At 40.3% G+C, this 14,952-nt stretch overlaps 1 protein-coding gene across 6 annotated transcripts in view; it reads right to left on the bottom strand.

The window, feature by feature from the left end:
• Positions 1-14,952, bottom strand: part of Col24a1 (collagen, type XXIV, alpha 1) — a 259,542-nt gene that overhangs the window by 49,861 nt on the left and 194,729 nt on the right. For 5 of the 6 annotated variants that reach the window (NM_027770.3, NM_001317733.1, XM_011240232.3 and 2 more), the window contains 2 exons: positions 11,033-11,086; positions 9,806-9,913 (listed from right to left, as the gene is read on the bottom strand). In NM_027770.3, the coding sequence (NP_082046.2) occupies positions 9,806-9,913; positions 11,033-11,086 (162 nt within the window). Of the gene's footprint in view, positions 1-9,805; positions 9,914-11,032; positions 11,087-14,952 lie in introns of those variants that run through there. The other variant, XM_017319724.2, reaches the window with a different exon arrangement.

Genomic DNA, 14,952 nt, shown 5'->3' with positions numbered 1-14,952 from the left:
GACAAAGGTGTCTCCCTACATAAACGAGTTTTGAGCCCTACAGGAGAGTGTTGCCAATTTTGACAGAACAGAAAGTGATTAACCTAAATCTCAAGGGTAAAAGGTCCAGGATTCGATGAGCAAGAAATGAATGTGTGTCATATTGTGGGTGCTTTCTGTCCCTGTGCACTTCCCATGCCTCAGAAACTGGCACCCTGACATATCTATTGTTTTTGCCCACTTGGTGTAAATTCAGGAAGGAAGAGGGAAGTGTCTGAACCAAATGGAAAGACCCAGGAATGAAAAGATGGCTTTCCATGAAATGAAAAGTAGACATTGGGAAGAAAAACAGATTCTGAAATTCACTTGTGCATAACAATAGAGCACAGCAGAGATGCCTCGCTCCTGGCCCCCCCACCCCCACCCCCGGCCCTAGAGAGCTGTCTCACTGTCACTAGTAGTCAACAAGCTATCTTGAGAAATCAGTGGTAAATAAAGTCTGTGAAATCTGGGCAAAAATAGTAAGACACATTACAAAGAGGCTCTGGGAGAGGCTGATGGCTTTAAAAGGACATTGAGTGAGTTATAAACCTTCATGACACTCATTTCTTTTGTTTTTGTTTTTGTTTTCTTTTAGTCAAATGGAAAAAAAAACTTAAATGACATTAACATTGGATTTCATATTATTTGATGTTTTCTTGAAAATTTCTAGGAAAACAGTATTTCCCCCTTTCTTGACCTTTGTATTGCTATACATCTTCTATCTACATAGGGATATGTTCCTGTAGTTATTTATGCTGTAAGAAGAAAACATAAATTAATTTATTTTCTGTAGCACAAAGATTTAGCATAATGTGCCAAAGTTTCTATTTTAGGAAACATAGGGATGTAGTTTTTAAAGCCAGCACACTCAAGAGCCACAAACTAACACTATGCCTCAACTGCAGCAGTGAAAACCACTCCTGCTTCAGGAGAAGTTCTGGTTTTATTTGATGCTAAGCATATCCTTCCCAGGAAAGAAGTGGCTATTTAAAAATACTTGGGCTAGTAATTATGGGTAGTAATATGCACGGCTACAGCAAGTATAAGTTATGCCACATTTATAACATTGTGATGTAGTACCAGTCACAAGCAACACGGTCAAGATTTATGAGTGAGCTGTTGAGTGGTAGTTTAAAAATCTCAACATATCAAAGCCAGGAGACCCAGAGTAGGCTGAGGCAAGTTGTCAGCAGGGAAGGATCACTGAGCTGGCTTTGTGGCTATTTCCAAGTCTATGAAACTAACCCTTCACTCAAATGCAACACATGTCAGCATTGTATTGGTCTACCTCCCAGCATCACCCAGCACTGTGCTGGCCCACATCCCAGCATCCCTTACAGATTTCCATTAGAACAAACGATGGTTTCTTAATCCTGAAAATTCTGAGCAGTGACCATGACACTATAGTACAGGGAACCTTGTGAAGTCCCCTCTACTTAGGTCTCAGCACACAATCACAGGACTACCGGGGACCAGAGAGGACTCATCTGTGCCTGGCTCTTACACGTGTCTTCCCTCTCAATGCTGTGAAGAAATCAATATAGACCTTCCTATATCAAAATATATCAAAAAATATCAATATAGACCTTCCTATATCAAAAGCAACTAACATATCTACATATCTCAGTCTATCCTTCACTAACCCTGTGAACAGGCCAACTCTTTACCAACCACGGACATCCTCATTCTGGCTCCTCCTACTCAGCAGGATCTTTTCATATCTGGATTCATCTGACCACAGTCAGGTTCACTATAACCTTTCCAGGGAGTCTTCCATCCTCAATTCTTATATAGCCTGCCTCTCCCTTGATGCTTTATCACATAACTGCATCTTTCCTTGCACTTAACAAGATTTGAAATTATCTGTTACATACATTTATTTATTTATTTATTTACTTATTTATTTATTTATTTATTTATAGTCTAGTATCCAACCATTTTATCGATCCATATATCAATCCATAAATTCTGACTCTTGTTAAAGGTCAAATATTAAAACTTTGTTGCTGCTTTATGTGCAGTACCCGAGGTCAGCTCTTGTCATTTTATTATTATAGTCTATAACTCCTCATTTGTACCAGGCACTGAACAATTATTTGTGTCCTAAAATAATGCTTTATTAAGTAATCGTATTTATTATTGCATAAAGACAATTGTTGTCTCAATAAGCCTAGACCATGTATTGGGTTCTTTATGTAAAATATTTCACTTGATTATAGTAAAAATCATATAAGTTAGGTATTGACATATTCATTTAATAGATGGTGTTTGGGATGATACTTAGCACATGACACAGTCACCACACAAAGGACCTAACAATGTGCAAGGTGCTGGGTATCCAACGATCAGAATGCAAGACCCTGCTACACAAGAGTCTATCGTCTCAAGGGAAGACAACATAAAACAACTGACATCTAAGTTAACCATGCTCTGCTGGACAAAGCACCCTGAGTATGTTGAAGTTCTGAGCAGACAGGACACTGATTTAGAGTGTACCCAGGAGTAGGGCCTCACTGCAATTGTTGAACGAGCATCCTTGTAAAGAACAAGGTGCTCACACTAGACTGCCCGGTTTTGAATTCTGGTTCCCGTGCTTGTTGACTGTGTGATCTTGGAGTTCTTAGTCTCTCTGAGTACCCCTTCCTCCTGGTAAACTGAAGGTAATAGCTATGTTGACCTCATAGAGATTAAATAACTTAATATATAATAAGTGTCTGGGTTAGTGTCTGGTACGCAGTAAACATTGATAACTTAGATGTTACTATGCTTGAATGAACAGTACTCATGAAGAACAGGGTAGACTGTCAGGCTGACAGAGGCCAGATACAGAAACACCACCATTCTGCAGAGTATGAGCTCTATCTGATGGGGTGGGGTTCACTGAAGATTCAATGAGGAAACCTCTATCCTTCCATAGATCTTTCACTTTGAGACTAATGAGCTGCCCAACAATCCAAGCGCTGTCCTGGAAGATATCCTAACGAGCAGGAATCTGTCCAACGGAAGCAGCCACAGGAAAGGAGGGAGAAAGCTCTAATGAGATGGAGCCCTAACTGGATAAGCAAGCTCTTCGTGACGCAGAGTTGACAGGACTCTTTGAAAGTAGATCTATCCACAGCAATAAGACAGCATGCTTAAATGAAAGGATTGCAGCCTCTTCAGAACCAGAGGTTTTGAGTATAGCTGTGTTGTAAGTTACACGGGACCAGATGGGCAACTGGGCTGCCAGTGCTCCTAACTCAGACTGCCATGGTGGTCAGGGATAGGCTACTGAGGGCCACTTTCCCTTTTATCCGGTGCTGGGCACAACCCATGAGAGAGAGAGAGAGAGAGAGAGAGAGAGAGAGAGAGAGAGAGAGAGAGAGAGAGAGAGAGAGAGAAAGAAAGATTCAAGGTTCTCAGTGATCTTTCAAAACAAGAACCTCAGTTTGATAAATGCACATTAAACACAGAGTCACCTGATGAATGGTAAAAATCAGGCCTGGAAGAGCCTCGATTTGTCCTAAAATAAGTTGTTAGTTACATCTCATTCCTTCCTTTTCAAAAATCAGTTTTATTAGAGTAGCAATAAAAATAAAAAAAAAAAGGCTGGTAAGTCTTCGTTTTAATGACAGATAGATTTATGATTTTGTCAAGGAAAAGGTTTTTTTTCCTAAATGATTGAGGGACTGTGTTTGTACAGAAGTCCGACTCAATGAAAACAGCGTGGTAGAGTCATTTGCTACAGATGTGCTAAGCTGTCTGGCCTTGGAACACTCATTTGAGCAAAGGAAATTCACAAAGGCAACTTGAGCTTCTCTGAAACTGTCCCTAAGCTATGGTCACATGACCTTGAAAAACACCGAGACTACAGAGATAATATGCCAGGAATTCTGTAATTCTGTGACCACATCAAAACTAAAAAGGGGCAAAAAAGAAAAGAAAAGAAAGAAAGAACATTGTTTAGAAAAACTAGGCAGTTGCATAATGCTACAAACCCTAGAATAAATATTTTTCTAAGTGGATAAACCCAGAAGTCTTTAAAGGGAAGCCAAGGAACACCATGGTGCCATGATTTAAATAAAAGGCCAATGAGAAAGATGTACTTATCCCTGGTTGAAAATACTTCAGGAATCTTCCTTGCTTTTAGCAATGATTATATTTCCTCCAATAGCATTAAAAAAAACTTAGTAGCTTTACCTTTGCCTTAGAAACTACTCTCTTAGACATTACTTGTGCTAATGACCAGGTAGCCACTGAAGATATTAGTTTATTTAGTGTATTCTTTGAAAAGGCACTATAAACTGAATAACATGTATAAAATATTCTGTGGAGAGCAGAGGTATTTACAGAAAACTTTTCCATCTTCATAAATACCCACTGATGTGCAAATCTTGGGATTACAGTGCAGGGTCTGTAAAAGGATGCTAAACCACAGAACTTATTGTTTTATTTTATTAGATTTCTGTTTTAGAACATTACCTGTAAACATCAGAAATGACCCTGGATAATTTAAGGGGAGGGAAAGACAATTGCAGCTCATATAATCACAGACAAACAGTGAAAATCAGGTTTGAAAGTGTGATAATCGAAGGGAAATCAGGAAGTCAAAATTCGGACACTGAGGCATGTACCATGCTTGCTGCTGAACACAGGATGGTATTATTGATACCACTGTTGCTATGCACAACTGTGTGCTGAATTTAGTAGCTCCTGAGTGGACTCCTCCTGTGGGGAGCAAATGAAGTTCTAACTGATTCAGTTCTGTTGTCAGGAGCAGGGCCATGTCAAGGACCCGATGCCTCAGAACTACGGAAATGGCCAAATCTCCCCAGGCTAGGTTCAGAGGGATATTGACACTTCTTTTTTTTTTTCCCACCATTTTTTATTAGGTATTTTCCTCATTTACATTTCCCACGCTATCCCAAAAGTCCCCCATACCCTCCCCCCCACTCCCCTACCCACCCATTCTCACGTTTTGGTCCTGGCGTTCCCATGTACTGGGGCATATAAAGTTTGCAAGTCCAATGGGCCTCTCTTTCCAGTGATAGCCGACTAGGCCATCTTTTGATACATATGCAGCTAGAGTCAAGAGCTCCGGGGTACTAGTTAGTTCATATTGTTGTTCCACCTATAGGGTTGCAGTTCCCTTTAGCTCCTTGGGTGCTTTCTCTAGCTCCTCCATTGGGGGCCCTGTGGTGACACTTCTTGTGGAGACTGTCTGCCATAAGTTTCCAACTCCCAAATGACTGCAGCCAAAGACATATCACCTACAGAGACGTCCTTCTGAGCTAGGCTAATCTTCCTTCTCCCCCAGGTCTGCTGAATACATCAAATGTGCTGACTGTCCAGGCTGGTGCTTAAGCATCTCCATCAGAGGACATGGCCCATCTGATCTCAGCTTTTCCATATGTGTCAATTCTTAAAGCAAGCAGATTGTGACATCCCATCTATTAACTGTCCTTCTGAATGTTTAAAAATTTATCAAAGGATTAAAAAATACAAAAGTAGAAAATATTGATAGAGACACAAAGGAAGAAAATGTTTTTATGCAGCTCTTTGATGTGATTTGTTGTCTTACTCTAAACCTTCAAAAATTTACATTAAAATGTCATAATAATCTAAATTAATTTATTATTGAATAAATCATTTCATATTATTTCATAATAGTTTCATAAAATTCATTTACTGTAGCCTAAAGTCTACAGCAGCAGAGTCATGGTTTGCTCACCTCATTCACTTGCCATAGCTCCCTGTCTCACCAGAGCAACGGCCTGGCTGCTCAGCCTTACTAATGCTAAGTGCCTTAGACTGGGGCAATATTCTTTTGCCTGTGTGTGTGTGTGTGTGTGTGTGTGTGTGTGTGTGTGCATGTGCATGTTTGCATGTGTGTTTGTCTGTATGCGTGTATGTATGTGCATGTATGCATTTGTGTGTATGTGCATGTTTGCATTGTGTGTTTGCATGTATGCATGTGTATGTGCATGTATGCATGTGTGTGTTGTGTATGTGCATGTTTGCATGTTTGTGTGCATGTATGCATATGTGTGTTGTGTATGTATATGTGTATGTTTGCATGTGTGTGTGTGTGTATGCATGTGTGGTGTATGTGTGTGCATATGTGCATGTGTAGGCCTGAAAACACAAAGTTGACGTGGAGTGTCTTCCTCAATTGCTCTCCATTTTATTTATTGAGGCAGAGTCTCACAATTAAACCCTGAGATTGTCCATAGGGCTAGTCTAACTAGCCACCTCATCCTTCTCTCTGGGGAATCCCTCTTTCTGCCTCTGGGATCTCAGGGGGCTGTCATGCTTGATTATCATACACATGGGAACTAGGGGTCTGAACTCAATCCTCACACTTGCAAGGCAACTGCTTTATGTAGTGAGCCATCTTCCCAGCCCTGCATGTGACTTTTAGACAAATCCCTTACACATGTTTTCAGCATACTTCTCTATGTTTAGCTGTCTTCAGCTACATAGATATTCAAGGTTACAGTAGTCAGTACTGTCACATGGTATGGTATACAAATAGAAGCTAAGGCCACACCACAGATCATAGGCTGTGGCAAGTGGCACAATTATGGTTTATATAAGTACAGTCTATAATGTTTCATAATGATGGAATCCCAAAGAATCCTCGTCTCAGAATCCTGTCATTAAACAACATAAGAGTGCATACGCTTATTGATGTGTGGGAGTCATGCATCCTGAAACATTGCTAAATTCATTTTTTAATGGATTCTGGATCTTCTACATGGATAATTGTGTTATATGCAAATGGAGACGGTTTTATATCTTCCATAATAATCTGAATGGCCTTTGTTTCTTGTTACTACTCTTGCTGGGATCTTACTGTTTAGCTGAATCTCCAGAACCATGCCAAGTGTGTTTTATATTTATAAGGAGGAAAACTAGAATCTGTTATTACTTAAGAGCTCGGAAGGCTGTCTTACAAATTTAGAAAATTTTATTGTAAAGGGTACTGAAAATATCGGTAACTGGATAGTTTAAGTGTACCCCTCTTAAGAATGTGAGAAAGGGCCGGGCGGTGGTGGGGCACGCCTTTAATCCCAGCATTTGGGAGGCAGAGACAGACGGATTTCTGAGTTCGAGGCCAGCCTGGTCTACAGAGTGAGTTCCAGGACAGTCAGGGCTACACAGAGAAACCCTGTCTCGAAAAACCAAAACCAAACAAACAAAAAGAATTTGAGAAAGAAAGAGAATATGAACAGAAAGCGCACAGCACCTGAGAGTCAAGCTCTGTGGCAGGATGAAGCAGCGCCAGAGGTTAGGGTCCTAGAGAAACATACAGACTGGAGACGCATTCACCACTTGTTGTGTCAAAGGGAAGCTATAGACAGTGATATGATGAATAGGCCACAGCTTCAATGCGTATACACTTGATTATTAAGTCCATTATTCCTGCCATGTGAGCAACAGCCAAAGTACAGGCAAGTCTGCATCAACAGAAGGAAACTAAGGTATCTATGGAAACCAGGAGAGAGGAACTGTAAAGGATGATGCAGGACAAGGGGGATGTATGGAAGATGGAGATGCTCCAGGCGGGAAAACACTAGCTGCGTTATCTCTATGAGAACAGTAGATAATCTCCCAATATTTCTGATGCTTCTAAATATAGCATGAAGGGTCCCTTAGAGCTCATGTGGAAGAACATGTAAGGAATATGAGGAAGTGGGGCATTATTTGAAGGTATCATCTACCTGAAAATCCAATAGCACAGTGGAAAATTACTTGAAAAATATTTTTAGCTGTATTAGGTCATACATAGCTTTCAAATAAGTAGTTCTTACTTATACAATAAAATTAACTAGTAAGCAGAACATGAACAAGGACAGACAGGCACTCGATAGCACTATTAATAATCAGCAGACTGTCATTTTGAAGCCTAGATTCTTCCGAGGTGTTCGAAATGCACTGGAATTGTGTCTCTGAAATAGGAGTTTTGGAATGCCTCAGCAATAGAACCCAGGATACTAATTTACTAATCAGAGAAAAGGTAGAAGCATTTATCACTGGTTTGATCTGTACATATCTTTGGCATGTTTAATTTAACATAAGAACCCACAGAATCAACCAAATATGCCATGGTTTGCTAGAATATGTTGGCATTCAACGGGAAAGCTTGTAGGTTTTATGGATAAATGTCAAACTAAGAGTCTCAATCGTTTCTCAGATTCAGAGCCAGCTCCTAGACCAGAACCTTCTGAGGGAAAGCAGATGGTCCTGGAGGAAACCCTTCACGGAATGGCAAGAGGCGTATTCTATGACTCATGTCCAAGGCTCGTTCAGAGAGACCTTAGGTCAATTATTATGTGACCGAGTACTGGGGAAAGTGAAACCCCAGGCTTTCCATGGTAAACCTGAAGGCACAGTACACAGAGTTATCTTTTAGACTGGGATATCAGATGAGAGTCCTCTTGTGTGATAGCTGTGGTACAATATACTCATAATATTCCAGCACTGGGAGACTGAAGCAAATACTGTTTGAGTAGTCCAGCTACATGTTAAGATCCTGTTAGAAGGAAAAGGTGGAAGAAGAGAGGGAAAAGGGGAAGGAAGGAGAGCAAGAAGAGGAGGGAAAGAGGAGGAAGAAAAAAGTCTTTAACTAGATAGATACTGCTGTCAGAAGTCTATAAAATATTTGTTTCAATTAAATATTCACCCCAGGTGTCACACCTGTCTAGGCCTTAACCTGATGTTCTGATATATTTCCTCCAAAATTAAATAGAAACCTGAAATTACTTAGATTGGATAAATGATTGTTTTAGTTTCTTTTTGTTTCGAAATATATGAGGTACCTCACCATAGTGAAAGAAGAGCCTCGGTGTGAGCTTGGGTCTGTGTACGTCACCTTGCCACATTTGAATAAACAACGAGGGTTGATTTATTACTTAAGAAAAGAGAAACAAGTCAACGAATAACCATATCCAAATAGTGGGAACTTTAAAAGGTCAGTTTTACTGGGGGATTGAAAGAAGATAGCTATTCTAATGTTTCCCTATGTATCTGAATTAGGTTGGCACTGATAAAAGCCTTCACACAACTATGAGTGAAGACAGAAATAGAGTTTGGAGGATTGGAGAGATGGCTCAGGAGTTAAGGGTGCTTACTGGACCGGGGTTCACTTCCCACCAGTCATAGTAGGCAGCTAATAGCCTCCCATAACTTTAGTTCCAGAGGATCTGATGCCCTCTTCTGATCACACACACACACACACACACACACACATACACACACACACACACACACACACAGAGTAATTCTCTAAAAATAGACAATTCTAAACTTTCTGATCAAATAAGCTAGAAATTCACATTAAAGACAAGAATGATTTTCTATCATTGTATCACCCTTAAACGAATGCAGGAAATATCCACACAGTTCTTGAAAATACCTAGGGCTGTAAAAGCAAAGGGAAATTTACTCTGGGCAGAACCTACTTGAGGTACCGCCAAGACCGAAATATTCCAAAGATGGCGGCAGACATTTGGTGAATACAAACACGGCCTGCTCACGGAGTCACTCAGTGAGCTTCCTTATACTTCGCTTGCTTTTTTAAACTTTTACATGTACAGAAAATATAAATTGCTACTATAAAATATCCAAGAGTCTATACCTACTGACATACTTGGAATCATTAGTCCAATTCCAAGATAACTATTAGAAAAATGATTAGCTTAATTTGAGCTAATACCCTAGCTATGACATAACCAGAGTCCCCATGGTCCTTAAAAAGACACCTATGCGGAAGTAAGGGGCACAATACATGTTCACTACTCACCAAAAGTCCTTGTTTTCCTGGTAGACCAGGCTTCCCAGGGTATCCTGACATGCCGTCGACTCCAGGGTATCCTTGTAAGCCTTTTGGCCCAGGAAAGCCTGGAACTCCCTTGATAATAAAAAGTAATTTTAATTATAGACACATATTGGGCAGATGACATTTCTTGGTATAGTAAAAGCTATATATTCCTATATTCTGCCTTAAGATCTAAGGCTATAACTGTGTAGAAGAACATTTGATTAGTATCCAGTAGGCCCTGGTTTCAGTCCAAGTACCTAAGAAAATGTCCCCTAAAGAAAAATAAAACTGAGTCAGTAATTTATTGTGGAACTTCTCAAGCCACAGTGAGATTCCTGATATTTGTCACTGTGGCAGTCCATCTTTCTCTAGGTCAAGAATAGATGTGAGATGGAGCTGTGAGCTAGAGGCATCAGCTGGAGCTATCAGCTGGAGGTACCAGTGTTTTCTGTAAATCCTTGTATCATGTTTTGTTTTTGTTTTTACTTAAGACTAAAGAATATGATGCTTTCCCCCATTTTGAGTCAAATAAACATGACTAACAAAAGGCCTGACTATCTTGTTTCTACTCTTGAACAATTGGGCTTTATCTGTAGGGTGTTCTGTATGAATGATCCTTTCCTCCTCTTTTGCCCCAGTGCAGGCAAGAAGAAGCAGGTGGCATCAGAAGTGGTGTCTTTTTAATTCGCCAGTCAGCACATAACTACCCAGTTAGAGGAGGATACAGATGCTAAGGTAAAATTAACCTTTATTCTAGGACAAAGGACTTGTTCTACCCACCCCTAAGACTTTCTGCTCTAATTGCCAGGAGAATGAGAAGCTGAGCCCTCCAATTAAAAGCCAGCTCATCTCATGTCTTTTTAATTATACTTGAAGACTCTGACCTTTGTTACCACTTGCTTGGTCATGTTTCCAAGTTCCCTGTTTACAGTGGTTCACCAAGAGGGAGAAGTAAGAGTCCACAGGGAGGGCTCCGTAACTCGGGGAAATAGCATCCTTCACTTTCAGGGACTTAGATTTAAACAGCAAATTTGGTTTAGAGTCAATGGTCATATTTTGGTCCCTCTGTGTTCCAGCATGGGTTTGAAGTTTTTTTCAAGGCAGTCTGATTTATCCAACATGACATAACTGGCCCCAAACTATTCTGCTTGCTAAAGTTGTCAATTCTGTTTAGAAAAACAAGGAAGATAAAAGAGGTCTGTTACTTACGGGAATGCCTGGCTTCCCAGAAGGACCAGGAACTCCCCTTTTCCCCTGAGGACCCTGAAAATGGGAAGCACAGGCGTTAATAGATAGAAATACACTTACTTAAACACCGAGCCTAGAATAGCACAAAAGTGCACAAAACTAGCTGTGTGTCACTGGGATGGCCATTTAAACCTCACAGGAGTTGTTTGTGTGGGGGTCGCGTCCTCATGGAAAATGGGAGAAATTGAACAGATCGAGTATGAAATTCCCCTTTGCTCCAAATTCTATGACTTAAAAATTCAATCATAATTCTAAAACAGCACTGTTTTGAAAATGGCCTCACTTTCAGACAGGGCCTGTGCCTCCTTTTGGAAGTGGCTAAATTCTAAACTCAATAGAGTTTTATTGAATATCATGTATCGTGGCATCTGTTACATGCTAGGAATTCAAAGGCCAAGTTCCTGGTCACAAGACACTGTGTGGTGATGGATGTGAACCAAGAGCCCAAAATGTGCTTCCATGGAAGCACAAAGAATACACTTTCGCATAAAAAATGGGTATTATTTCCCAAGGAGCTGTTTGTTTTTCCATGTGTGAGATGTTTTTAGTCATAATTGATTCAACAGCAGCTGGTCTGCCAGGGTAGTTTAGAGACTCTGTCCTTGCAAATCATTCCATTGTTCTGATGATATGCCCAAATTATTTTCAGATGAAAAACATTGAACACAGTAACCTGGTGTACAAATAAGGGAAAGAATTGTATTGTATTGTCATTATCAGGCATACTCCTTAGAGAACATCTGAAGTTACCCTGGCCAGGACTGTTTTACACTGGGATGGTAAGTTCTTAGTACAATCATGCTAAAGATATGGTGTGCACACTCACACACACAACACACACACACACACACACACACACACACACACACACACACACAATCAATCTCAGATGTTACATCTTGGAAGATGGGCTTAAACGTTTGGAATATAGAGCATGTGCATCACAGAAGAAAATGATCTCTCCTGTAAGAGACAGAAAGTCTAACTGGTTAGCTGAGCTTGGTGGTGTGCACTGAATAATCCCAGCACCCAGGAAGGTATACTTGTAAGCTTGACTCAAAAAACTTCTTCCAGTCCACAGAGGGGGACCAGCACAGTAAGATTACTGCAGTTGGAGGCCGGGCGTGGTGGCACACGCCTTTAATCCCAGCACTTGGGAGGCAGAGGCAGGTGGATTTCTGAGTTTGAGGCCAGCCTGGTCTACAAAGTGAGTTCCAGGACAGCCAGGGCTATACAGAGAAACCCTGTCTCGAAAAACAAAACAAAACAAAACAATCAAAAAAGATTATTGCAGTTGGGGGCCACTAGGGATGGCATGCATTTTGGTGGTTGTGTGTGCAGCATCCCTGAAGACTAAAGTCACCTTCACACTATCTTTCTAGCCATGAGAAGCCATGAAGTAGTAGGATGCTACTTCAGTCTCGAGAGGAAAAACAGCAGATGGGAAACACTGTCAAATGTGTCAAATGTGGGCTGGCAAGATGGCTTAGGGGATAAGAGCACCGGCTGCTCTTCAAAGGTCCTGAGTTCAAATCCCAGCAAACACATGGTGGCTCACAACCACCTACAATGAGATCTGACACCCTTTTCTGGTGCGTCTGAAGACAGCTACAGTGTACTTATGTATAATAATAAATAAATCTTTGGGCCAGAGGGAGCAGGGACTGAGCAAGTGGAGTTGACCAGAGCGAGCAGGGCAGACTGGAGTGAGCAGAGGTCCTAAAAATTCAATTTCCAACAACCACATGAAGGCTCACAACCATTTGTACAGCCTCAGTGTACTCACAAACATAAAATAAGTAAATAAATCTTTTTAAAAAATTGTCAAATGTAACAGGTTTGAGAGTTTTAGAGGAGTTAGAGGGAATCAAGAAATTAGGTAGCCATCATTCAGCTCTCTGCCTCCACATGGGATGGACACTTGGGACAGATGTTAGGTTCTGTTATAAAGAATACCGACATGGTTCAACTTCTAGCATATTTTCATGTATGTGCTCCAAACATTCAAATAACAAAATACAAGTAGGAAGGTTTGTGCATTGTTACATCAATTACATTTGAAGACTTTCCTTACATTGGGAATTATTTCAGAAGTTAAATGCTGTGCCCAGCTTGAGCTCCAGAAACAAAATTGTGTTGTTTTGTTTGTTTGTTTGTTTGTTTGTTTGTTTTATATATAAGCTATGGATCCTGTGTCAATTAGTTATATGAGCCTGGACAGTGCACTTCTTTGTACTGCATTATATTTTATCTTGGGAATTTTTACATTAAAATGTCTCAAAACTAGCACCATTAGATAGTTTCATAACTCAACTAAGAGTTAAGCATTGCTAAATTCCCTCCCCCTTACATGGTCTAGTATGTCCAGTAGAAAATTATGTATGGTCTGAGGTGAAGGAAATACACTGTTGTGCAAGCAGTTCCTGGATGATTAACTGGGTTAGACCCATAAGAAAGGAAAGAGTCACACTCCAACCAACACGCCAAATTCAAATATAATAAAAGTAGACGTATTCCGTAATGCCAGACTTAACTTATTCTATTTTATTGAATATAAATCCCTCATAAATCCATGGATGGAATATCTGTCCTTACATAGGAAAGGCAAATGATTCTGCAGGACATTTTTTTCACAATACATGGGAATTTGTGCTTTCCACTTTGCTCAGACACACTGAAAAACTCACCTAGTGGCCCACATGGTTCCGTTTCAGAAGCCCTCCATTCGAGGGCACTCCACTGGCTCTCTGTCTAGAGAAGGTGATCTAATTCTTATGATAACGGACATTTTAAGGTTCCCTGTTAATTTAGACCTTGCCCTTTTGTTTTTGTTTGTTTGTTTGTTTTTGACTGTGTTATTTTAAAAGAAATCTCAGGGATAGTTATCCAAACTTTCGGTTTGTTCCAACTTCCTTTGAGTGGTCTGTCAACTTTAGATTACTGTGTCTGCTTTCTAAAGACTGTGTCTGCTTTCTAAAGTTTCTAAAGACTCAAAATGAATTATTTTCCCTCCCTTCTTTCTAACCAGTTCACTAAACGCCATAACGTTTGGTGTTGAGAGCAAAAGAAGCCTGAGGCTTGAGTATGAGTCTTTGAGGCTCCAGGGAACGTTCACTCGTATCTGCATCGCAGGAACCTTTTCCTAGAGGTACCTACTCTCACATGCCCAGTGGAAAAACTCACGAGTTTGTCAGAATTAAAACTGTATTTTAATTTATAAAAAGTTTATAATTGATACAAGATTTCAAAGTGATAGCTGTCGTATAATAATGAGATACAAGATTTCAAAGCATAATGAGACCCAGGCAATTAAGATCCTGTTTCTGGTTCTGTTGCTAATTAGTTCTGTGATCTTAGGTAACACATAATCTCTCTGGGATTTGCGTCTCTTCACTTCACAAACACGACTGCTGTCCAGATGAATTTGAGGGGGCCATTTCCAAATCTAAAAAACAAACTCAAAGCTTTGCAAAAAACAAGATGACAGCAATTGGACAGGACTCATCTGGCCACCAAAGGAGTCCTTAATGAATTATACATAACTGGTGGTTATTCTTGTAGCAATTAATGCTCGTATAAACTCTTAGAGATCCTAAATTGTGCTTGTGAGCTGCATGCCCCAGCATGCCCCCAGAGCAAGAACAACGGTTTCCTTGGATCATGGAGAAGTCAAGGGACGGCCTCAGCACCTTTCCAACTCACAGGGACAGCTCACCAGCTCACTGGAAAGGCTGCCTTCTAATACAACAATTTGATTTTCACTGCTATAATCTTAACAGAAGCTAACAAGAACCAGAGAGTTTCTTCTTCAAGAGATATGTCAAAAGAAAAAAAAGGAAACCCGATAAATAGACAAACTTTAATTAGAAAAATTTAGACAC

This window comes from Mus musculus, chromosome 3 (genome assembly GCF_000001635.26).
Source record: "Mus musculus strain C57BL/6J chromosome 3, GRCm38.p6 C57BL/6J".
In the NCBI taxonomy this organism is placed as follows: Eukaryota; Metazoa; Chordata; class Mammalia; order Rodentia; family Muridae; genus Mus; species Mus musculus.
The sequence above is the reverse complement of the archived record's forward strand: the minus strand, read 5'-3'. Positions and strand labels throughout refer to the sequence as shown.